Source organism: Mastomys coucha, unplaced genomic scaffold (assembly GCF_008632895.1).
Source record: "Mastomys coucha isolate ucsf_1 unplaced genomic scaffold, UCSF_Mcou_1 pScaffold22, whole genome shotgun sequence".
Lineage (NCBI taxonomy): Eukaryota > Metazoa > Chordata > Mammalia > Rodentia > Muridae > Mastomys > Mastomys coucha.
The window spans coordinates 196,142,099-196,165,469 of record NW_022196905.1 but is presented as its reverse complement, the minus strand read 5'-3'; the positions used below and the strand labels follow the sequence as shown (position 1 = coordinate 196,165,469).

The 23,371-nt window shown below is 37.3% G+C and overlaps 1 protein-coding gene across 3 annotated transcripts in view; it reads right to left on the bottom strand.

Moving 5' to 3' along the window:
• Hpgd (15-hydroxyprostaglandin dehydrogenase) overlaps positions 1-19,537 on the bottom strand; it is a 30,298-nt gene extending 10,761 nt beyond the window's left edge. The window contains exons 1-5 of one of the 3 annotated variants that reach the window (XM_031339843.1): positions 19,180-19,537; positions 18,828-18,951; positions 16,695-16,801; positions 6,127-6,223; positions 3,243-4,986 (exon numbers count right to left, since the gene is read on the bottom strand). In XM_031339843.1, the coding sequence (XP_031195703.1) occupies positions 4,961-4,986; positions 6,127-6,223; positions 16,695-16,801; positions 18,828-18,951; positions 19,180-19,272 (447 nt within the window). In that variant the 5' untranslated portion in view covers positions 19,273-19,537 and the 3' untranslated portion in view covers positions 3,243-4,960. Of the gene's footprint in view, positions 1-3,242; positions 4,987-6,126; positions 6,224-13,871; positions 15,921-16,694; positions 16,802-18,827; positions 18,952-19,179 lie in introns of those variants that run through there. The other 2 variants (XM_031339842.1, XM_031339844.1) reach the window with 2 other exon arrangements.
• Between the last annotated feature and the right edge of the window lie 3,834 nt (positions 19,538-23,371).

The window sequence follows — 23,371 nt, the reverse complement described above, 5'->3', positions numbered from 1 at the left end:
TAAGGAAGCTAATCATCTGCCTATCACTCTATTCTCATACCTAACTTTTATGAGGGGAAATGGAGAAGTAGTGATGGTCTACTTATCTATGTTTATGCCCCAAAGTGACTAAAGCAACTAAGGACTTCCTCACTGTAACTTTCCATGGGACAATTTTTTGTTTTTTGTTTTGTTTGTTTTTTAAAGGCAGTTTTGTGGGTTTTGCTTTGTTTTGTTCAATTCTGGGATAGAACACAGAGACTGATGCATGCTGGATAACTCTCCTCCCACTGAGTTAGCTCCATCCCCAGCTCTTATGTGGCTTTTCTCTTTATTGTTATGTTTACTGTGAGGTTATATTTGAAGGTGTTATGTGGCATAAAAAATGACAGAATCTTTTATAAATATTACATATTTTATAATAAAATATCTTGCTGGGATGATAAATCTGGGAATACATTCCAATGATTTGTTTTCAGAAATTTGCTGTTAGAGCTTCCTAAATGGCCAGTTCCTACTGTGGTTGTTGTTATAAGAAACAGAGATGGAGTTTAAGCAGCCAGTAAGTGTCTCTAGTCACACTGGAGGCTGGCTTCCTGAAGTGGTTAACTATACTCATGTCTTGTTACCTGGGAATGGAATTTCAGGATCATCTGAAGTCCTATTCCTAAGTAAAGTTTGCAGTAATGTTTATACACATTAAAATGAGAAAAGCACAGTTCTAGAAGACATTTATTTCTCAAACTAAGAAAATGTTAATCTGTTCACTTCTTTAAACATTTAAGCTTCCTTATCAGTCCTTTCTCATATGTGTCTTCATAATTATTTTATGATAAAATACAACAAAATCCATACTAGTCTTTCTGGACTAGCAGGAGGAGTTTTGGCAGTGTCTTTCAGGAAATGTGGCTCATATAATCATTTTGGCAGTGTTCCTCTGAACAACTAAGATCCAGATAACAGGAATAGTTCATACATTTCATGGCATTCACTAAAATATCGCAAGACGAATTTTCTTTTATTATCACTGATTCTTACGTTTTTCATGTGACATGGTTCTTTTGAGATTAGTGGTTTCACTGCATTTTGAATATAACCCCATGAATTATCTGAATGATTAAATCTGAAGCTTGTTGTTTGGGGGAGGCTGTCTGGCTAGTGAGCTGTTGGAATCCTCCTTTTTCTACCATTAGGTACTGTGGTTACAGGTATGGGTAGCCATGCCTAGCTTCTTTTCATGAATGCTGAAGATTTGAGGGCAGATCCTCTTGTTTGTGCATCAAATTCTCTGAGCTATCCCCCCATCCCAAGAAACCCACTTGGCTTGTGGGGTGTCTTATGCCAGCACAGTTCTCTGTTGTTCTCTCCAACATCTTTTTTTTTTACATGCTGAAGAATGAGTATGACACAATGAGTGTTTGTATGTTTTGTTTAAACAAACATTCCTATAGAAGAGTCTGTGCAGTCAACAAGGACCAGAGTCCCTTCTGAAGATGCAGATGGAGCACATTCATTCCTCCAGTCAGGCTTGCCTTGCTCTGCTTGTTAGAGCCATTAACTGCACTTGAAACTGCGTCAGTGGGCATTACTCATTAGGTACTCTGCCCAAGCCAGTATGACAACTTGAGGCTTTGCCATAACAGTGAAGGACTCTGCAGGGCACTAAGGAATCACGGTGACCTGAATATGGCCTGCAATTCTGCGTGCACTAGAGTGATCGGAAAAAACAAAAGTGAAAATTCTGTAAAGGGAAGCTTGCAAAACAAACAGGAAGCAAATGCTAAAAGTGCTTTGAGGAGGAGAAAATGTCCTCTCTGGGGAAGAGCCTTTCAATTGCTTATCCAATACCAAGTGGTCAGCCCTGAACACATAGACACAGGCAACATGATATAGGATGACCAGCTTACATTTAGAAATTATATGCATGTCACAATTAATTGAAAAAGAGGCCGTGAAATTAAAAGAGAGCAAGAAGGGGTATATGAGAGGGAGGAAGGAAAGGGAGGGAAATGGTGTAATTAAAATATCAAAAATAAAATTTAAAAGTATTTTCTATTTAATAATTCCTCTAAGATTTTTTTATTTTTTGGCTTGATGACACCAGTCTATGTATTGTGACTCAAGGTCATACAGTTTTTTGGTAGTTTCTGAGAAAATTATAAAGAATAAGAGGTTCTTTCTTACTTCTTATCATTCTAAAATTGTGTTTGTGTATACTTGTGCGCAAGCACACAAGTGTGTGCATGTGTGTTTGTATGTCTTTGTATGCATGTATCTGTGCAAGCACACATGTGTGTGCATGCATGTTTGTGTGTTTGTATGTTTGCAAACACACACACACACAGACAGAGACAGAGAGAGACAGAGGCAGAGAAGGACAGAGAGATAGAGAGACAGAGACATACGTTTAATCATGCTAGGTGAGTGGTCCTCTACTGAGCTATATGCTTAACCTTTTTCTTGAGAAAAGAGTCTGAGATGAGCTCAGAATGTCTTCAAACTGGCCATCTTTTATCTGCTCCTTTCTAAGGTTGAGATTATATTCTGAAAATTGAATCAAGCTAACCTACTCTGTATAAGATGGAATTATCTGATAAAAAATACAAGGCTGCTTCAAAACTTTCATGATGAAGTTGTGTCACTGAAAGCTCTGGGTGAGAAGAGTGATAGCGAGAGCAGAAGACTGGCTAATGAGAACAAGAGAATGGTACCAAGCATGGTCAATATGGAGGCTGCATTGTGTGCTCCATGAAAACCAAGCCAAATGGACAGAAAGAAGCTTAGCTCACTGCTTAGCCTATTTAAAACAGTGTTACATGTTAGGATGAAAATCAAAGAGAGAAGGAATTTCAAAAGATGTGAAAATCATTATGGCAATACTGCCAGAAAGTTAATTAAAAATTCAAACTTAATTTATCAGAGTTTATAATGATGCATAAGGAAACATGTTACTGTTGATCTATATGCCCAAGCCCCCCTGCTTATTTATTTTTATAAAGATTCATTTGTGTGTGTGGGTATGTGTGTGTGTGTGTGTGTGTGTGTGTGTGTGAGAGAGAGAGAGAGAGAGAGAGAGAGAGAGAGAGAGAGAGAGAGAGAGAGAGAGAGAGAGAGAGAGAGAGAGAGAAAGAGAAAGAGAGAAAGACAGAGACAGAGGCAGAGACAGAGACAGAGAGAGGGAGAGAGGGGGCAGAGGCAGAGACAGAGACAGAGTTAGAGAGAGACAGAGACAAAGAGACAGAGAGAGGGTGTGGGAGGGGGAGAGGGAGAGGAAGCAGCAATCCACAGCACATGTGTGCTTTCAGATGACTGCAGAGGCTAAAACATCTGGAAGTGGAGTTGCCTTTGACTGTGAGCTGCCAGACAGAACTCTCCTCTTACGCAAGAACAGCAAGGGCTTTTAGGTGCTGAGTCACCTGTCCAGCTCACCTTTTATTTAAAAGTAACACTTGGGACATGGTCTTGCTTATTTACTCAGGCTATTCTTGATCTCATTGTCTAACCCACGCAGAACTTGAGCTTGTGATCTTTCTGTCTTAAATTCTAAGTGCTGAAATCATAGGCCTGTACCATGAGGATATATTTATCGATTATCAATTATCAGAATTATCAATTAAGCACAACCTCAGGCTTCATATGTTTGTAATTTCAAGAAAATAGAAAATACCCTTTTATAATTTGCTAACCATTTACGTAATTTTCTTATGATTTCATCTTAATAAATACTGTAAAATCAGCTTTGCCAATTTGCCTTTAGGGTTTAGGCCTATATTCAACTAAGATTTGTATCTTTCTAAAGCATGCACTATTTTTGATTATGGTTCATGTGCTCTCTTTTTAGTGTATCTGTAGAAGGAGACCACTGCCATTTATAAGTAGATACCATAGGAGACAAAGTAACCCAATTATCCGTAATGCTTTATAGAATTAGCTTTGTAATCATGTTAGGCATGCCATTCTGATTTTAAACAACCCAGAAAATAAGATGTCAGTCTCATTTCAGAGTTCCTAAAGAAGGGTATTTATAAATATACCAGTGGTAGTTTTATAGTGGCTCAAGAGTCACCTGATAATGACTCTTGGAGGAATTAGGGAAATTCTGAGAATCAAGGATTGACTGAGTCATAGATAGCTCCAAATACTACTGCTGGCCACTCCTGCCTCACCAATACTACTAGAAGTAGAAAGAACAGCTGTGTGTGTGTGTGTGTGTGTGTGTGTGTGTGTGTGTGTGTGTGTGTGTCTGTGTGTCTGTGTGTCTGTGTGTATATATTAATAATTCTTATCATGCAGTTACTACACTAAGACCAATCAGATGATTTAAGGTCTTCCCATTTTTATAGTTTAGACTTGCTGTCGGTCATAATCGGACTTCTTAAATCTTATGAATTCACTTACACCCTTCCTTCTAGAAGCATTAATGGATTTTCTGAAGAATTCTTGTCGCTTGTCTGTTTGTTCATTTGAGAGGGGGCACTGTTGCTGGCTAAACTGACCTCTAACCCTCAATCCTCCTACCTTTGCTTCCCAATTGCTGGTGTTACTGGTGTGAAACAACATATCCATCCCTAACCGGAGTTTTTACAGTATAGTTTTTTGACTACATTGCTCCAGATATTCCTGGCTGTTATTGAAGAACACAATGTTTAGCTGATATTAAACCATTTTGCTTTGAATGAAAAACATGTTGGATTACTTGTGTAGTGTCAGTTCTCCAATCTGGTGTGGCAAAAGGCAGCTGTCAGCTGAAACCATTTTTCTTATGTGCATGAGTATATTTTCCAGATTTTCAAGTAGCTAGATGAACTAATTCTACACTGTAATGCAAGCACAGTGAGGCCTGCCAAGGCTTGGGTGGTGTCAGGGTGGGGGTTAGAAGAGCTGCAATGTGTTGTCCATGTGCTTTTCTTCCTTCTCCTGGGCAAAAAGTAGTCTACTTACTGTCTAGAAGCTCCATTGTCAGCTAGGCCTTCCAAATTGCTCATATAGAATAAGTACCCAGGAATTCTATAAGAAAGAAGTCCGAGCAAGCAATGATGAGCAAGCCAGTAAGCAGCACTTCTCCATGACCTCTGCATCAGCTCCTTCTTCTAGGTTCCTAATCTTTATGAGTTCCTAACCTCACTGCTTTTGATGATGAACTGTTATATGAAAATATGAGCATAATAAATCATTCCTCCCCCAAAAGAATAGGCACCCAGGGATAAGGAACTTGCCCTTGATAATGCATAAGTGTTGACTAAACTTTTTATATTTTGAAACTAGGGTGTGTTTGGAGAATATTTGTTTTAACAGCTTGGCATGTACCATCTAGTACAAATGTCATGTTTTTAAATTCACAAGGGAGTAGAGGCCACCACTTCAATCACATTACTATTTTTTACCCTGTCAAAATTTTGCATGTATTACTTTTTGGAAATGTTAAAATAACCTTTGAAAAATAGGAAGTGGAAATATACACACACAAATATAGGCACACACACAGATATACACACAAACACAAACACATACATACACATATACATACACATATATACAGAAACACACATTCACAAAACATATACACAGAGAGTCACACATATACACACATACACACACATACACACACAATCAAACACACAGACTCACATATACACACATACACAAAAACACACACATATACACATACAAACACATAAAGGCATATACAACCACATACATATAGGTAAACAGACATACACATACAAACACACACACAAACACAGAGAGACATACACACACACACATATATATACACATATACACACATACACAAAATCACACACAGACTCACATATACACAAATACAAACACACACACATACACACCTGCTCACATAAAGACATATACAAACACACACTCATAGGCAAACAGACAAACACATACACACACACACACACACACACACTAAACAATACCCAGGTGAGAGAACTTTGAAAAGTATTAGATGCATTGTTCAAAATTTTTGTGTTATGTATAGAAACTCTAAAGAATCATTAAGAAAAATAAACAGAAATTCAGATTCAATTCAATTTTGTCTTGATGACTCATAATTTACCTCACAGATTTACTTTTGTGGTTCAAATTACCAATATAAAAAATTCCTCTTCAAATAGGAACTGTCCTTACCTGCTATTGAAGACATATTGATGATGATGCCACCTTCACCTCCATTTTGCTTACTCATGTAATCCAAACCAAGGTAGGTCCCACTGATAACAGAACCCTAATCCAGGGGCATAAATGGAAAGCGAGAGACATCTTTATCACACCTTTATCACTATACCAAAGACATTGTTAAGTCAGGCTATAGGGAGATCTTCAATAACCAATGATAGCTTCTTCATGCTTTAAAGTTTTTAATTAATCATGACTTGTTTTTTGCCTGCCTGGCATTAGCATAGCTACAATATTTCTACATACTTTCACTTAACTTAGTTGGCCAAAATCTTATTCTTATGATAAAGATTTACTCTTGCAGTGTTTTCTTCTTTGACTTAAATCCCACTGGTCTGTAACAATTCTATTCATTCTGTTTTCATGTCTACATATTAAAACCAAAAAGTTGCTTCTCAGCATATGCTTCTCATACTCAAGCAGTCTATACTCACTTACACTGTATAATTGTCATGGTTCTTGCATTATAGAAGAATGGACAAAATTGATTACACACACATATCAGTGTACCAAGAAAATGACAAATAAAATGATATATAATATATAGTAAATATACAATATATAATATAATATAATATATAATATAATATATATAATTTTCTGTGTTGCTACTGAATCTAATATTAAATTTTGTTATTATCAATGTAAAACAATAATGACAATTTCTCACAAATGTATAATATATTTTGAATATATTCACCCTCGTTCTTTTCCCTTTCTCTTCTCTCCCCTTCTGCTAATCTTCTTTCCCAAGTTCCCTAATATTTTGATGTTATATACATATGTGTATATGTGCATGCACATGCAAACCCCATATTCATTTGTGTTTCTATAAATAACCTAGGATTTCCCAAATAAGAGAAAACATGCGGTGTCCTTTCTGAGCTTGGTGTACTTTCCTCCAAGGACATGAATTCCTTCTTCTTCTGAACTAATTAATGCATTGCTTTGATGTATTACATTTTCTTTGGTCATTCATCTGTTGCTAGGCACCGAGGCAGGTTAACTGGCTAGTTTGAGTAATGGATAGTGGCAGATATTCCTGTGGTATGTTGACATAAGAGTACTTGGGGTATAAAACCAGAAACCATAGGAGTAGGGGGCATCTCGTAGCTCTACTTTTAGGGTATTTTGTTTTGTTTTGTTTTATTTTGAGAAATCTACATAATGATTCCCATCCTCGTTTCCTTGTTAAACAAATGAACTTTTATTTCATTTACTTAAATTGAAAACAGTATGGTTTTGATTCAAACCAGTATGCAGGGCGTATGCAGGTGCAGCATGTATGGCTGCTTACACAGATCCCTATATTTTCACATTTATATATGAATGAAGACTATTCAATGATAATTTGCTATATGTAGGAGAATAGTAAGAGAGAAAGTTTCACATATTCTTAAAATCATACACAAACACACACTTTCAAATATGTATCTGTTAGGTTATCAATGTATTAATGTTTGACTTTAATAATATATGGATATTAAATATATATATATACTTTAAATATTTGAAAACAAAATAGATGATATATAGCATTCAAAATATATGAAATATAGCATTGTTTCATTTATTTTTGAGATTATAAGTGAATTATAAAATTTCTCCCTTCCCTTTTCTTCTTATACACCCCTATGTAACCTAGATACCCTCCCAACTCTCCTTCAAACTCATGGCTTTTGCTTATATTCATTCAGTTTTCTTATATAGTGCAGGACCATCTGCCTAGACATAGCATTGCCCACAGTGGGCTGGGCCTGTCTGCTAGTTAACTGAAAGAAAAAAAAACCACAGATATATCCACATATCTGCTCTGATCAAGGCAGTTAGTTCCTCAGTTGAGTCATTTATTTCAAAGGACTCTAGGCTTTGTTAGATTGTCTGTTAAAGCTAACCAGGACATGCGATTCCAAAACTTGATATAAATTTTAAGGCACTTTATGTGTACAATATAGTAATTCAATATTAGCAATAGTGATTTTAAAAAGCATGGCTTCTCTTTCACTGTTATTGTATATACATTGTTTTCCTTTTATTGAAATAGATTTTTTTCTCACATAATAAATGCTGACTACAATTTTCTCTTTCCTCTATTCCACGTTCCTCATCACCTCCTCTTTTATCCAGATCTACCTCCTTTCTGTCTCTCATTAGAAAACAGGATTCTAAGGGAATATAATATAATTAATATAATATAATATAATGATAAACCAGCTAACATATTGAAATAGGACAAAAGAAACAGAAGGAAAAAAGCCCAGGAGAAGGCACAAAAAACTGATACAGACTCAGAGACTCACTCATTTATATACTCAGGAGTCTCACAAAATCACTAAACTGGAAGCTATACTATATACTGAAAGAACCTCTAGGGCAAAAAGAGAGACACATGTGTGTACATACACACACAGTATAGTATATAGTATGTGTGTATATTATATTCTATACAATAAAATTAAGATATAATGCAAAAAATAAAATTAAATAAAAGCTCTGACATGACACGATGAAACAAGGAACCTCCAGAGATGCCACCGAGTTTGTTTTCTGTGGTCACATCTACTTCTGGGCATGCAGCCCACCCTTACTGGTAATTAGTTTCTCCAGGGAGAGTGCCTTGGTGAAAACTAAACTGTTCTTTGAGAGCATATAACGCTCTTATCAGTAGAGTACCTGTTCCCTATGTCCTTGTAAACATTATTTTATTTGCTTTCTTTTTGACAGTGGCGACATGGTGGAGGCTTAGTATACTCTTTATTTGCATTTTCCTGGTGGCTAAGAGTTCTGAGTGTTTGTTTTCTGTCTGTGGGTCCTATTTATTTGAATTTCATCTTTCAAGTATTATTTGTTCACTTCACTAACCCATTTATCGATGATGTCTTGTATTTTACTTTCTGACTGTGTTTTTCTCTTTGTGGTCTTCATATATTCTGGTTACTAATCTTCCATTAGAGTAGTGGTTCTCAAACTTCCTAATGCTGGGGCAGTTTAATGCAGTTCCTCATGTTGTAATCACCCTCAAACATAAAATATTTTTTGTTGCTACTTCATAACTACTGTAAATTTGCTACTGTGATGACTCTTAATGTAAATATCTGATGTGCAGGATATCCGATATGTGGCGATTGTGAGAGGGACTTTTGACCCACACAGAGGTCATGACTCACATGTTGAGAATCACTGCGTTGGATGAATAATTAGGAAAGCATTTCCCAATTCTGTAGGCTGTCTCTTCACTCGGTTGTTTGTTTTGCTGTGAAACTTTTGATATACACAAATTCTGTCAGTCATTACTATTGAACTCAAGACAGTTTTCTTGTCTCATCTTCCTGTGTGGTGGGATTGCAGTGATAAACTATCTATTTTACATCTGTGTACCTCTTTTCCATGTAACACAGAAGAATATTGGAAAGTTGCAGATGGAGGGAAAGCGTAGGATCTGGTGAAATTTTGTTGTTGTTGTTTTTGTTGTTGTTGCTCTTGAGAAAGACATAAGGAAATGGCTACACTATCCCCTTGACTTTGCTTGTAAATGTTCAGACACTATAAAGCACTGCATGTTACTAACATCATAACTGTGAAACCAGTATGAACCATGGCAGGTTGATAAGGTGAAAGGAGATTGGATTATGATGACATCACTGATCTGCAATGTCAGATAATCCTGTGGTCTTCAGTCTGGGGATATCTCGTAACTCTTTTCTAGTTCCAGTTTGAGTGAAGCTTTTCTGGCATGTGTATATGGTCTTTAGACATATCTAATACTTTATGTCCTTCCACACTGAGACAGAGTCATCCACAGAGTTCAATGTTTACCTGCTCACATCCCATACTGGAAACACTTTCTACTTTTATTCTGACTTTTAAGAATTTACTACTATCTGAAATAACTTGAGGGAAAACTGCCAATATTTTTCCCTTTCCCTTCTCTTTGAGCTCATGCTTTTAAGAAATGAAAATTCACTTCTGACAGCTTAATTCTTGCTTTATGTATATAGCAATGGATAGGAAAAGGTCAATAGTCTAAAATGGAGAGTTCAGGTTACTGTGTGCCTTCTTTTCATTTTAATACACCCTTTCTTAGCAAGTGCCCAGGGACACACCTTTTTTGTAATAGCATCTTTATAACAAAGGAAAATTCGATTCATTTAGGCCATTTTCAAGTGAAGTTCAAGAATGATTAAATTATCACAGTTCCCCTTTAAAGGAAAAAAGAAAACACTATTGGATTATATAAGAAGGAAACAGATACGTAAATGTTTGAAATTACTGAAATCAGTTAGATTCTGTTAGTTTCTGTAAATTCTTCAGCAAGTCTGGGCAGGGTTCTAGTTTACATTTATCAGTGTATGCCTTTATTCTGATATTTAAAGCTCTTGCTGACATTTTGCTTCTCTGTTTTCAAAATCTTCAAGATGTAGAAAGATAAGAAATGTATAAAAGTTTAAGCTTCAATTTTAAATCCTTTAAAAAATACATTTATTTTATTTTATGTGTATCTGCCTACAAGTATATATGTGCACCATGCAGGTGACTGGTACCTCTGAGGGTCAGTGGAGGGCATTAGCATCAGATCTCCGGAGGGAGTTATATAGAGTTGTGAACCTCCATATGGTGCTAGAAACCAAACCTATAGCCTCTGGAAGAGCACCCCAATGCTCTTAACTGTCAAACCATCTTTCCAGCTCCCTAGTTTTACAATTTAACAAAGGAAGATTCATTTCTAGATTTTCTAGGGGGGACGGGTAGAATATTTTCCTCAACCATGTAAGTTTAAGAACGGACTAAGTTTTTAAGCAAAAGTGTTGATGGAAAAAACTTCAAGTAATATTTAATATTTGGGCTGTACATAAATGGTATTTTACTTCAGTATGGTAACAATATTTTCTTTGTTCCATATTTTACACACACACATACACACATACATATGAAAATTTAGAAAGATCATAGAATGAAATATTTCTTGTTAGTATTTCTTGGATTTTAGCAATACTTTCTGTTATGTATTAGATTATCAAATCAAATATCTAGGTAACATTATATATGTCTACATTAAACAGAATATAAATTGGATTTGTACTATTATTTAAAGTACATAGTGAATGTAGCTAAAATTCAGTTTTTGACTCCAAGGGAAAAAAACTCTTTAGATAGAGAAAAGAGAAATTCTTTAACTGTTGACAAAATGATCAATTGTAATGTTCACTCAATAATTTTGGATGTAAGGAGATAGCTTTTACATATAATACTAAAATTATAATCATAACCTATTCCAAGTTTTAGAATATTTTTTTTGCTAATTTCAGCATTCTATAACTCACACCCATACTTTTCAATTCCCTTGTACTGGGAATAATTCTCTATTAACAAAGGAAAATTAACAGGTGGTATTATCCTAATTGTGTGCTTCCTTTCTTACTAGCCAGTGCATGTTTCTACAGCACACAAACATGATATACATATATGAACACTCAGAAAGACAATTTTTTCACTACTGAAATTCCCAATGTCTCATTTCTTCATTTCCTTTATCACATTTATGTTCACTCTGAGGTAGGTTACAGTTTATGGATTTTACACTACAATGTAATGAGAATGTTCTTGCATCTGAATCATGCAGCTTTGCTTTTTAGGGCCCATGTATTTTCTCTAGGCCAGTTCCCCAAAAATATTTATAGAGATGATTATTTTTCTGAAATCCCCTTCACTGTTTAATTTTTCATGTCTAAGTTCTTTTTTTTTTTTAAGTCTTTCCTTATCTTAGTACTAAACATTATGTCTACCACTTTGCTAGAGATAGTTATAATTTGGCAAACTCTTCCCAATATACTTCAACAACTCTCATTGTTATAGAGTGTCAATAGGGAAAATAGTTACTTGTTTCATTTTTCCAGAGCCAACAAAAGGAAACACATTAAGAACAATGATTCTTTACTAAAGCGGAAATGATGAGTAATTAGCCCTTTAATGAGACTGTACTTTTGCCTCCCCAAATTCCTACCCCAAGTGCAAGCCCCTAAAAGCCACCAGGAGGATCTACTGGGTCTACCCATGGCTCTGAGTCCTGACTCAGAAAGAAGTAACTTTCCCTTTTCTCTCATCTACTTTTCTATTTTGGGTGTTGCCTAGAGTCTAACCTGCTTTGATACTTTGAGATCTTTCACTCTTTCGCCAATGTTACTCTCCCCATCATTTGTCTGGTGTCTGCCCTATGGCTGACCTCCACCTAAGCTTAACTCAAACAGCATGGAGATTGTCTATGTCTTAAGTTCTCACTGATGAATCCATAATAAACTATCTAAAGTTTTTTTAAGCAGCAAAATTTCTACCTATTCTCTCAATTCATTTCCTTATTATAGGCATGATCATGGCAGAGGAATCCACTTGGTAGAAGCAGAGATGGTACACAAATATGTATTCTGTCACTTAGAGCAGAAATATGCTTTATTGAATGTCTATGTCCTAACACTGGGCAGTATTCTTCACACAGATTGTGATCCATTTAAGCTTAACTGTCCTTAGAGGCAAGGGGTTTAACTTCTTTACCAAACAGTGAAATTCAAGGTCAAAGATATAAATCAAGAGTATATGAGTTGTTAGATTTAAAACTAAACTTAAATTTTGATTAATTCCAAATATGCACCTTCCCACCTAGGGAAGTGGAAACTAGTATTTCTGGGGAAAAAAAATCATCAACAGCTTTCTATCTTGTTTTTTATTTGAATATATGAAATGGTTCAGTGTACATTAATTATGCATCTAAATTAGATTGTATTTTTCATCTGAGGGAGATGAATAGTTTGCTTACTAGAGCTTGAAAATGTTAAAAGATTCATATTATAGAATTGTTTTCCCAATATTCAAAGTTTAGCAGGGGTGGAGGGGAAGGGCTACAAATGATACAGCTAAATGACAGTATGAAGGAAGAAGCTCAAAAATGACTTGTGAAACAATGGACTGGACAATGTTTGAGTGTGTTGCTTGTATGTGAGATCAGCAGGGTGAAGAATAAGAAAGGTGTAATCTTGGTAAGTAAAGGAAGCACAAGAGCACACAGGACAGTTTGGTGAATCACCAGAGTGTACTAAAACACAGAGTTATACTCAAAACTGTTACATAGTAATTCTTAAAATTATACATCTAAAAATAATTTTAATAGAATTATATACTGGGTAGTTCTGTGAAAATGATAGAAATGAAATATGTTGTATGGTATTTCTTAGGAGGATGCATTGGGAATGCAGGTACACGACAATGGTATAATGGCCTGTTTAGTATATATGAACACTGAACTCAGTCCTCTGGGGGCTTGGGGGCGGGAAAGGAAGAAAGAAATGATGATATAAGAAAGAGGGATTAGAGGGAAACATTGGTGATGAAGTCTTTACTTTCAGAGGTTCTTCTCTCACATGGGAGCTAATAGGGAAAGCATTTAGAAGGGAGAAACTGCCTAAGATCAAGGCAAAGAAAATGTATCTAGTACAGAGGGTTTTTTTTCTGTTTTAAAGGAGAATGTGAATCATAAATAAATATTTGCACTACACTAACAGTGATAATCAAGTTGGAGAAACAGGGGCTGATCCAGTGAGTTTGTCTGTCTTGTGGGTGCAAGTACAAGAGAAGAAACATATTTTAAAGTCCTGTATGAGTTAGCAAATCTCATGGCAGTAATACCTGAAGCTAAGAAGAAATAATACCTGAAGCTAAGAAGATAGATTAGGCCAGCAAGTCCCACGCATCACTCAGGATGGCTAAATTTCAATGTGAAAGAATACAGAAGAGTTAGTTGTATAGAAAGGGGTTTAATAAAATTCCCCAAATCTTCCTGAATTTCCCTTTTACAGTTTAAAACATGCTTTAAAAAACAAAAACAAAAGCAAAAAACCAGCTCCCTTTAGAGTAAATATGTTCCTTTTGATGAATTATCCAAAACCTGGCACTTTGTGACAATAGCTTTGCTGTTTCAAGCTCTCTATGTTAAGTCTTGTCATTGTGTATTGTTTCTGACTCCTATTTTTTTTCAGATTAAATGCACAGTAACTATTCACTAAAAATGTACTGAAGATAGGAGACCCATTCTCAAGTGATAATAATATCCATAGTATTTCTGATAAAACTATTAAAGACATTAATGATGTTAAAAGAAAATGGCTGGTATATAGTTTGTATTTTATTATGAAGATACACAGAAAAAAATAAAACCCTTATGTTTAGTTATGATTGGAAACTGGTACAAGTTTATAGGAACATACTCCTAAAAATTTCCAGCTTTCAAGTCTTTGTATATTCAAAACTTTTGTTTTATCAAGTAGCAAATGAAGTATGCTTTTAAGTAAGTTCTTAACAGAATAAAAATTTACAGCTATCTAATTAATTTGCAGAAGGAATATGAGAGTGGTAGAAACACAAGAGCATTAAAGTATAAATGATAAATGTACAAATAAATGTAAGCGGCTTAAATTTACAAACACTAAAAGAAAGATTGTTCCTAGGTGTAGTCTAATAAACTAATTGCTCACAGCATAATATCAAGAGAAGACATTTACCTTGGAAGGTTATTTACATTCTCAAAAGAAAGGATAGAAAAGGAGACTTGGGTAAATAAGAATCAAAAGAAAGTGGCACAGTACTAATTTTAAATTTGGAAATATAAGCTTAATCATATATCTTCTAGGCAGCAAATTGGGATTTAACTTGTAAAATCAAGTACCAAAAATGAGGATGGCAAGAAACTTAGGTTCTCAATATCATTGATGCAGTACTTGAATCCAAATTGACAGAGCTTAGGGGAGGTGAGCAAACTGGCATTTGTCATATGATATGTAAATTCTCTTTGTTAGACAGAAGGATTGATATGAGATCAAGCTATAACATAAAGCTAAAGTTTAGTTGATACAAACCTGAACAGAACTGTAAGTTTATAAAATTTAAAAGCAGAAGCACAAATATTAAATTAGTGTTTTTTAAGGAAAAATCTCAATGGTATATTGAACATGACTATCACAAGATAAACTAAGATTTTGAAAGACAGTAAGCATGACTCTTGGCTATAAAATATTTCATTTATTTTCCTTTTTTTTTCTGGCCTGGAGCAAAAGGAAATTATATGTTTTTTTTATTTGTTGTGAGTATTTGCTTGCTTCAAGTATGGGAACCACATGCTCACCTGGTACGCTCAGGCCCCTGTATAGAAGGAGAGTTTTGAGTTGCTTGGAACTGGAGTCTTAGGCAGTTGTAAGCTGTCACTGGGTTCTGGGAAATGAACTTGTGTCCTCTGTGAGAGCAGCACATGGTCTTAACTGCTGAGCCATCTCTCCAACTCCATCTAGTTCCTGTTTTTAAGCTTATTATCTCCTAGAAGACAGGCACGAAGCAGTACTCTACATTCTCCCACATGAAGTGGCTGTGTTGTACTTGACAACTGCTGATTTGCAAATTTGTAAAAAATAACCTGAGCCAGGCAGGGCATGGTGGCCCTGTATAAAATCCATCTGACATTTTGTTTTAGCTACACACTTCTTCTGTTTTGTTTTTGATCTTGTTTTCTTGAAATGCTGGAGAGAGGTTTGGGTTTCATTAAACATTAATAGCTTTATGTTGAGGGTGTTCATTTGTGCTACATTGCATGCACTGGAAACTCCACCTTAAAACTTTTCTTACATTTTACTTCAAAGCTAACTTATCTTCAAATGTTGTGGAAATCACACACAGACACAGACACAAGGAGAGGAAGTGAAGGAGACTGGGAAGGGATGGAGTGGGGAGGGAAGGAAGGAGTACAGAGGGAAGGAAGGAAGGAGATAGAGGGGGAGAGGGGGAGGGAGTGAGGGAGGGAGGGAGGGAGAGAGGGAGGGAAGGAGGGAGGGAGGGAGGGAGGGAGGGAGGGGTAGAGGAATGGATTTCAATCATACTGACTACGAAGTTCTATTGTCTTTTTAACCTTGTTTTCTGATGCATTTCCCAAAATTTAAGACTTGTTTTTTAAATAAGTTGAGTCAGAGTTTAGCAATCTCAGACAGTGAATATTTTTAGCATTGCAAGTCATAAGGTTTTTGTTACAACATAGAGTTCTGCCATTATTACAAAAAGCCAGGCACAGAAATACATAACAATGACTGCAGGGTTGCATTCTAATAAAACTTTATAGATACTGAAATTGCAGTTTCCTTTATTTGTGTATTTCCTGTTATTAATTCTTTAAACTCTTAAAATGTAATGTAAATGTAATTTTTAGCTTTTAGGTCATCTGAAAACCAGTGGCAGGCTATTTGGGCCCACGGTTTGAGAATGTAATGAACTGTATTTCGCCTTATCTCTAACTAATCCTTTAAGAGAGATTTTCATAATTACAAATATCAAATATCTTCATATTAATAAAATGTCTACTCTCTTGCTTTATGTAACTTCTGCTTTTCTCTATTGGAGGTTATTATTGTTCTAGGAATATAGTAATAACCTTTTATGTGTAAAGAAGTGGTGCTAAATACTTTTAGACAATAAATGAGCCTAATATAGCTTACCAAATTAATTTGTAGAGTCTGTTCCCAGTTTTTCTCATTGTTCACTCCTGCATTATTGACCAAAATATCCAATCTTCCGAAATGGTCTACAACTTTTCTAAAAGTATCTAACAAAAGAAAAAGAGAGATTTTCATTTTTCATATATGCATTGAAACCATTTCCTGTAAGAGGAAATGAATTTTATTGCTTTTGCTTTATGATTTTATTCTATTTTATTATTGTGCTAGAGGTTGAATTTAGGCTGCCTCTTCCAGGCAAAGATCTCTATTATATTCCCATCATCTTTCACCTATTATTTTGAGCCAGGGTCTCATTAAATTTCATAGATTGTCCCTAAAGTTGGAATCTTCCTGCTTTAGCCTCCCTAGCTGAAATGACAGGCTTACTCCACCAGGTTCGGCTAGATTTTTAAGATCTATTTAACCACATGGTAAGAATTAACCTCATAACCTGGTTCTCTAGAGCAGTTTTGTTGCCTAGAGTAACTAACCCATGTGTTAGAAACACAGTATAGTCATGCATGCCTAGTAAACCAAGGCCTTCCACATTCTAGAAAAGTGCTCTACTACAAGAGCAATGCTTCTAGTCCTTCAAATGTCCCCTCTTAATAAGCTATATTTTATATGTGAAGCATTAAACTAACTCAAGTATTTGTGCACTTAAATACATTATAATTGTATTTCAGGAATCTCTGGTGTTCTACTGAGTAAAAGCTGACTCCTTATTCAATGGATTTCATTGTGTTAATGTTGTTTTCATGTTTACTATTTCCTTCTTCTTTTCTATTATCATTGCTACTTTACCGTGTGGCTTTGTATAAAACGGTGTTTGGGAAACTTATAGATTCTCTAAACAAGGTATGGACTTTTTATGATTGACAGGCCTTCTGGGCTATTTACTATGTCCTTCATAATCACTTATGTTTAAAGAATATATTCATAGCCATGATGCTCATTTTAAGTACTGGTAGAATAACACATTAAATACCATGTGTGAAGCCATATAATTTATCTTTACTGGTCCCTAGTGAGCAGCATGAATGTGGGGACTGTACATGACTATCATTGAACCTAAATGAAATGCTATCAATAAAACTATCCTCTGGCAAAGAATGGTCTATCATGACTACCCCTAAAAATCTCTTCTACTCACACAGGCTATCTCTACTATTGGACAGATTAGCATTTTCAGATTTTAATGACCTTCTCTTTAATCTAATTACCCTTATCTTTAGGTTCACTGTTTTCTAACGGATCAGTCCACTTTTATTCATAGGGTATTCTAAAATGTAAGAAGCCTAAGATCTCAGTAGTCCATCGATAGAAACTCTAGAGCGGGAACGGGTTTGTTTTCTGACTTCTAGATTTAAAAGGTGCCTACAAATTTACTTTGTTTCTTTGAATAACGCCTTTTGAAACATCTTTTTTTTTTCTCTATGTTTTCCAGGGAAAATTATCTTTAGAAAAATCGTTTGAGCCCTCTATACAGCCAGTGTGCATTTGCTGATGACAATATTCTTCCTGACGTTTCACAAGTAGATGGATTCTATTTTAAGAGATCACAGGAAAACAGGAAAACATTGGGGGAAAGCGATAGAGCCTTTTCTTCTTTAATTCTAACTCCATACAGTTCTTATTTTAAGTACCATCTTAGAGGGGAAACCCAGAGCAAAGATCTGGCTAAAAGCAATTGCTTTGCCTGTGACCATGACCTGGAACTTAGAGTCTGAAGTGTTTAAGAGAAAGGCACGCTGAATTTGATTGTCATTGGTGAAATCTTCCAACTCTCTGAGAGCTGCTTGCCAGTTCCTCAGCCCGACCCCTCACTGGATAATTAACTGTAGCTGCACTGTCTTCGAATACACAAAAGACTTGATTACATTTCTGTGCTGCCAAGTGGTTAAAACAAAAGGATTTCTTAGGCAGCCCTGTCTTCTCTTAGTTGTTCTGGCCCTTGGGTTGTCAGAAAGAAGCACTGCAATACAAACTATCCGTTGGAGCTAGAAGGTCACAGCTTCCCCTGAGAGAGCGATGCTGGCTCTCAGCCTCGTCTGCTCCTACCTGGCCGTCTTCAGGTTGCTGCTTGCTCGGGGTGTGTTCCCGAGTCTATGGATTGATTCCCCAATGTCTTACCTCTCAGTTGTTTCTGGTCAGCCACATCACACTGGATGAACAGTGTCTTCTGAGGTTCGAACTGCTCATCCAGGGCAGCTTTACATTTCACACCTGCCTCAAGATTCCAATCCACCAATGCTACCTACAAACAAGAAAAAGAGGGAACGGGTCTTGCATGAAGGAAACACACCGCCACCAAGCCACAGACACACAAGCAATGGATAAACAAGACGCTCCCTTCTTAGACCTCAGAATGTGCTCATCCAAGTTCGGGTTCTCTGCCAGCGGCGTTGGAGGTCGGCTTGCGAGCCTGGGGCTCGGCACCCCGGGGGCTCCGGCGGCGTGTGTGTGGACACGGAGAAGTCCTTACCTTGGCGCCATGGAGCAGCAGAGCCTCGGCGAAGGCTTTGCCTATGCCCTGCGCCGCGCCGGTCACCAGAGCCACTTTGCCGTTCACGTGCATGGCGGGTCGCGTCTGTGCGGGCGGTGGGCGAGCTCAGTGCCTGGACGCCGCTGCAGCTTTTATGGCCCACTCGGTGCGCGTGTGCAGCGTCCCTGGGAGCTCTCTTGCCAGTGGGCGGAGATGAAACTGTCAAGCCAGCGCCTAGGAAACCGTCACTGTGTCACCTGCCCCTGAGCACCCGGGTCGGGTCGGCACAAGGTGATCTTTGCCTTCTAGGCTTTCAGCTGTTGCAGATTCCCCGGCAGGATTTGTTCTCAAGCCTCTGGCTGCGTGAAGACGATGGTGAGCTAACAGAGGAAAAGCCTAAAGGAAGGAAGACAAACTTTCTGAAAAAGTTTCATGAACTATTCAAAGGCAAATCTTGTAGGAGAAGAGAGAAGAGGCTTGGAAACTTGGATTTCTCCTCACATCCTCAATAAATATTAAACTACAAGCAAGCAAAAGAAGGATTAAAAACAAATTTTTAGGGATGTTGTTGTTGTTGTTGTGTGTGTGTGTTAAACTTTTTCATAACTTCTCATCTCATAAACGAATATCGTTATGGGATTGGGGTGAGTGAGGATATTGCTTTTATTTACTGGTGTTTTGTACGAACAGTGAGCATGAGAGTTTAATTTTGCTCTGACACCAAAAACCTCAATCATGTTCCAACGCCAGAGTTTTAAGAATCTTCTTGGCAGCTCTGTTTCAGATGAGTGTCAATTGTGTGTCAGCTTGAATTGCCCTTAGTCATGCCTTCAGTTAGACTTGTCAGCATCCGTGGTAACCTTGCATTTTGCGATTTTTGATGGAAGCTTACCTGCTGGACCACCTTGGCTCTTAAAGGCTCAGTATCCAGATTTAGTATTGAGATCTGCAGGAACTGGAGCACTGTTTGCCAGGTCCCAAGTCCACTGATTAAGCTTCTCTCTTTCTCACGTTCACAGCGGCAGGCTTCAAAACGCATTCTGTCAGCTTAATTCATTGGCATTTATTTTCACACACAAAGAAATCCGAGCAAGTGGGAAGCCCGAGATTAACAGCAGAATGAGTTCTTTGTGTACTTTGCCTGCTTATAGAAGGAAACCTTGGTGAATGTGCCTGGTTCCTCAGGGAAGTGTTTGGAGAGGCTGCAGAAAATACAGAGTTGGTGCTAAGCCAACTGGTTTCAAAGTTGCCTTGAAACTAGATCTTAAAAAAAAAAAGCTGAGAAAAGAAGATAGGACCATATTTATATCCAGCATTGTACTGAGAGGAGGAAGTAGAGGCACTGTATTTTAGTTTTTTCTTTATTCTTGAGAATTTCATGCATGTATACAAGGAAATATGACTTGCTCCCTCCAAGTTTCCACATATGACCCGACAACCCCTCCTCTCTCTCTCTCTCTTTTTTTTTTTTTTCAAGTAAGCTGCTAAGTTCAGTTGGTCCTACCCATATGCATTTGGGTGTGGGACCTGGCACTGAAATTCACCAGTGGTCACATATGAGGGCTTGAAGTTGAAGGAGAACAGCAGGGACAAAAAAATAAGGAGAAAGACAAACAACAGAAAGTCAGGGCTGAAGGCATGAGAAAGGGAACACGTCTCCACCAGGAAGGATTTGGCCAGAGCTGGAAAACCAAACCAAACCAAAACCAAAACAAAAAAAAACCCAGCTATTGACCTATGAAGATAGCACTCATAGTGCTGTTGTTGCAGTGCTCAACAGAGAGAAAACACAGAAGATCGGAATACACAGAGGACAATCCATAAACCACAAGAAACTCAAGAAGAAGGAAGACCAAAGTGTGGATACTTCATTCCTTCTTAAAAGGGGGAACAAAATACCCATGGAAGGAGTTGTAGAGACTATGGAGCAGAGACTGAAGGAAGGACAATCCAGAGACTGCTCCCCCTGGGAATCCTTCCCATATTCATTCATCAAATGCAGACACTATTGTGGATGCCAGCAAGTGCTGGATGACAGGAGTCTGATATAGCTGTCTCCTGAGAGGCTCTGACAGTACCTGTAGAGGCTCACAGCTATCCATTGGACTGAGTAGAGGGTTCCCAATGAAGGAGCTAGAGAAAGGACCCAAGGAGCTGAAGGGTTTGCAGGCCCTTAGGATGAACAACAATATGAACTAGTACCCTCAGAGCTCCCAGGGACTAAACCACCAACCAAAGAGTGCACATGGTGGGACTCATGGCTCCAGCAGCATATGTAACAGAGGATGGCCAAGTCAGTCATCAATGGGAGGAGAGGCCCTTGGTCCTGTGAAGGTTCTATGGCCCAGTGTTCAGGAATGCCAGGGCAAGGAAGCAGGAGAGGGTGGGGTAGTGAGCAGGGGCAGGGTAGGGGTTTGTTTTTGTTTTTGTTCTTGTTATTTTATTTTATGTTTGGAGGGGAACCTGGTAAAGGAGATATTGTATGACATGTAAATAAAGAAAACATCTAATTAAAAAAAAAAAAAAACACTCCAAAAGCCAAGTGGTCCCTAATGCCTAGTGCTTTCATGGAGCCGAGAGCAATATTTGGCAAAAGGTTTTGAATCTGCGAGAGCAGTAATAGCCGGTATGAGTAAATTTAAAAGGCACAGCACCTGGTGCTGAAGTTTTAGGAGAAAGTGGCTGATGAAGGGAGAGAGGTTGTTTTACTGTCAAGTTCATCATTAAGAAAGGTGGGCTGGGTAGTCGGCGAAATTAGGAGGAGGAGACTACGTTTTTCTTTTAAGAAAGGACAGGATTGATTCAGGCTAAAGAGACTGGGTGTCAAGGAGATTAAAAAATAAAAGAAAAAAAAAAGCCAAGAGTCTGAGGGTCTGTGGGTGAGATTTAAGATGACCCAGAGGGTGTTGCTCTCTTTATCGTGCCTCAGATTCCTTATTTGTTAAGTAAGAATTAAGCAATGCATGTGAAGCATTACCACAGGGCCTGGCACAGAATAATAGCGCAATAAATATTAATCTTAACAAATTGTTTCTAGATTGTTCATAAGTCATACACGTGAGAGGGGGGAAACAGGGATTTTTTTTTTTTTTTTTAAGCACATGAGACCTCTGGTTTCCAAATCAATTCCCCTTAACCCTCCCTATCAGTTCCCACTACCAGCTGCTTCTCTCAATCAAGCCTCCTGTTTTGTGATAGCAACATGGGCTGCTGAACTGATTTGCCCTTCAATTTCTGCTTCCTGGGCTCAGACCAGAAAAAGTTCTAAAGGCATAGGTTGACCCATGTTACCCACTGTAGGGATTAAAATTCTTTAACTCCAGGGTACAGATTAGGATGTAATCAATGCTGTGCACCTAGCCAGTAGCCCCTTCCTACATTCCCAGAAGCAATATCAGTTACAACACAGGCTAGTCTCCACCCTCAAGGCCTTGCCCTGCCAGATTGGCTCACCTCCATATCCTTCTCCTCCCATTCTCCTCACCTGCTTTCCTCTCCAGCTACCAAATCCCTGTCCGGAAAATCCAGCTCAAGAATGACTGAGTGAGTTCACAAAAGCCTGGCTCTTTTTCTCTGCCTTCCAGTATCTGGCCTAAGTGTGTGTGTGTGTGTGCATGTTCAGTGCATGCTGGAAGAAAAGCAGAGATAAACATGAGTTATGCCAGGAGAAGATACAAAATCTTTCCTAAATGCTGTGATTTCAGCTACTGTGGTGATTTTCTTTACATGTTGAGATCAGAAAGAAAAAAAAGATATTTTTTTATAAAAATATTTAAAATGTTTAATATATTTTATAAAAAAAATTACATTTTTGTTTTAAAATATCTACTGGTCATGTGTATTCTTTTCTAAAAAATAAACACACCCAAACATTCTTTATGCTGTAAAGATGTTTTGATTCTGTAGATTTTGATTGTTTCCACTTCCCTGTAAATTGTGTGAATTGTATAATTAACTTTCATCTACATGAACCACATTTGTCTACCACCCCAACAAGTTGCTACTAAAAATGTGATTCATGGCTTAAAAGATGAGAAATCCAAGGTTTATCACTAATATAACTTTATAAGAACATTCTTAGGATTGTCTCAGCTTTTAGGCAAGAACTTCTAAAACCAAAATACTGTGAAATTTAAGAAAGGTTAATTATTCCCTAGGGAAACACAAGTATTGAATATTTATCATTTCCTGG